The 1,148-nt window shown below is 49.5% G+C and overlaps 1 protein-coding gene across 1 annotated transcript; it reads right to left on the bottom strand.

Annotated features, from left to right (window-relative positions):
- Positions 1 to 30: 30 nt before the first annotated feature.
- On the bottom strand, positions 31 to 1,044 carry Pmar_PMAR018687 (dynein heavy chain, putative; the record flags this gene model as incomplete). Its single annotated transcript, XM_002784762.1, has 6 exons — positions 31 to 124; positions 176 to 263; positions 310 to 400; positions 444 to 758; positions 806 to 873; positions 929 to 1,044. Coding segments are annotated over 6 exons (772 nt in total), but the record flags the coding sequence as incomplete, so codon positions are not given.
- Between the last annotated feature and the right edge of the window lie 104 nt (positions 1,045 to 1,148).

Genomic DNA, 1,148 nt, shown 5'->3' with positions numbered 1-1,148 from the left:
CAATTCTCTACCGAGACTACTATTGGATCCTCATCCTGAGGTAACGCAGAGATATAATTCCCTCACGTCACTCAAACCCGTAGCATCTGGAGCGTAGTACATATCAGCAGCCGAGAAGCGGTAACTGGAGTGATCGAGAAATCAAGTACTCTCAGAAAATATCCGAAGGACTCACTTGCTCTCTTCCACGGTTTCATTGCGGAAGAAGCTAGCCAGAATAGCGGTGATGAGGCGAACGTCTTTGTCGTCGGTAACTCTCCCACCTAGACAACCATATTCAGAGGCCTCATTGCCAGTAACAAGCCTTGCCGTAATTCACTTCAGCTACTAGATAGCTCAATGTTCTCAGTGGTACACCTGGCTGGTCGTTGAGGTACATATCCAATTGCTCGGTTGACACCTACTCAACATCTTTACACTGATGCTCACGATACTTCTCTCACCTGGAAATCCGAGTCCATCCATTCGTAGGGAATATTCCAGCCGATCGGTCCAAACTTCCGCCGCTCCAGTATGACCGCATGAAAGAACGCCAGAGCGAATAATAACTTCTTGAAGGCTCTGGGCTTGCTATTCCCCTCGAAAAGCTCCTCAGAGATAGCCAGGAAGCTTCTCGTTAAGTTAGCACGGAGGCCCTTGGGAGGCTCATTGGTGATCTTGATGCCAGCTTGCAGCACAGGGACAGGGAAAGCCTTGCTCGGCATGGATGTCAACCATAGACGATATGATTTGCTGATCCTGGCAGGATTGAGCTCAGCCTTGAAAAACAGGGACGTGACAGTTGAAGCGATGAAGGACCGGTTACTTGTATCCTTTCGAGCGACGTCATCCACGAGGCTGCAAGATGGCAATTTTGTAGCATAACCCAATCCCCTAAGAAGAAGGCCAAACGACAGCTCATGACAAGTATCAGTATGCATTTGACTACCGTTATCCCTGGCCCGATCGATGAGCGCTTCGGCCTTCGGACCTTGGCCTTGTCCAAGAGACAGCATATGCAACCGATCGGCATAGCCCAAAGATGAGGCTAGCTTGATGACATTACTGAAGGCAATGATGGCAAAGAGTTGATATCCATCCACGGTTACTCGGGTGGATCAGCTCCTGGGCTGAGCACGAATATTTATCGGCGTGCCACAATCTGAGTC

This window comes from Perkinsus marinus (genome assembly GCF_000006405.1).
Source record: "Perkinsus marinus ATCC 50983 genomic scaffold scf_1104296934642, whole genome shotgun sequence".
NCBI lineage: Eukaryota > Perkinsozoa > Perkinsida > Perkinsidae > Perkinsus > Perkinsus marinus.
This window is presented reverse-complemented; position numbering and strand designations above follow the sequence as displayed.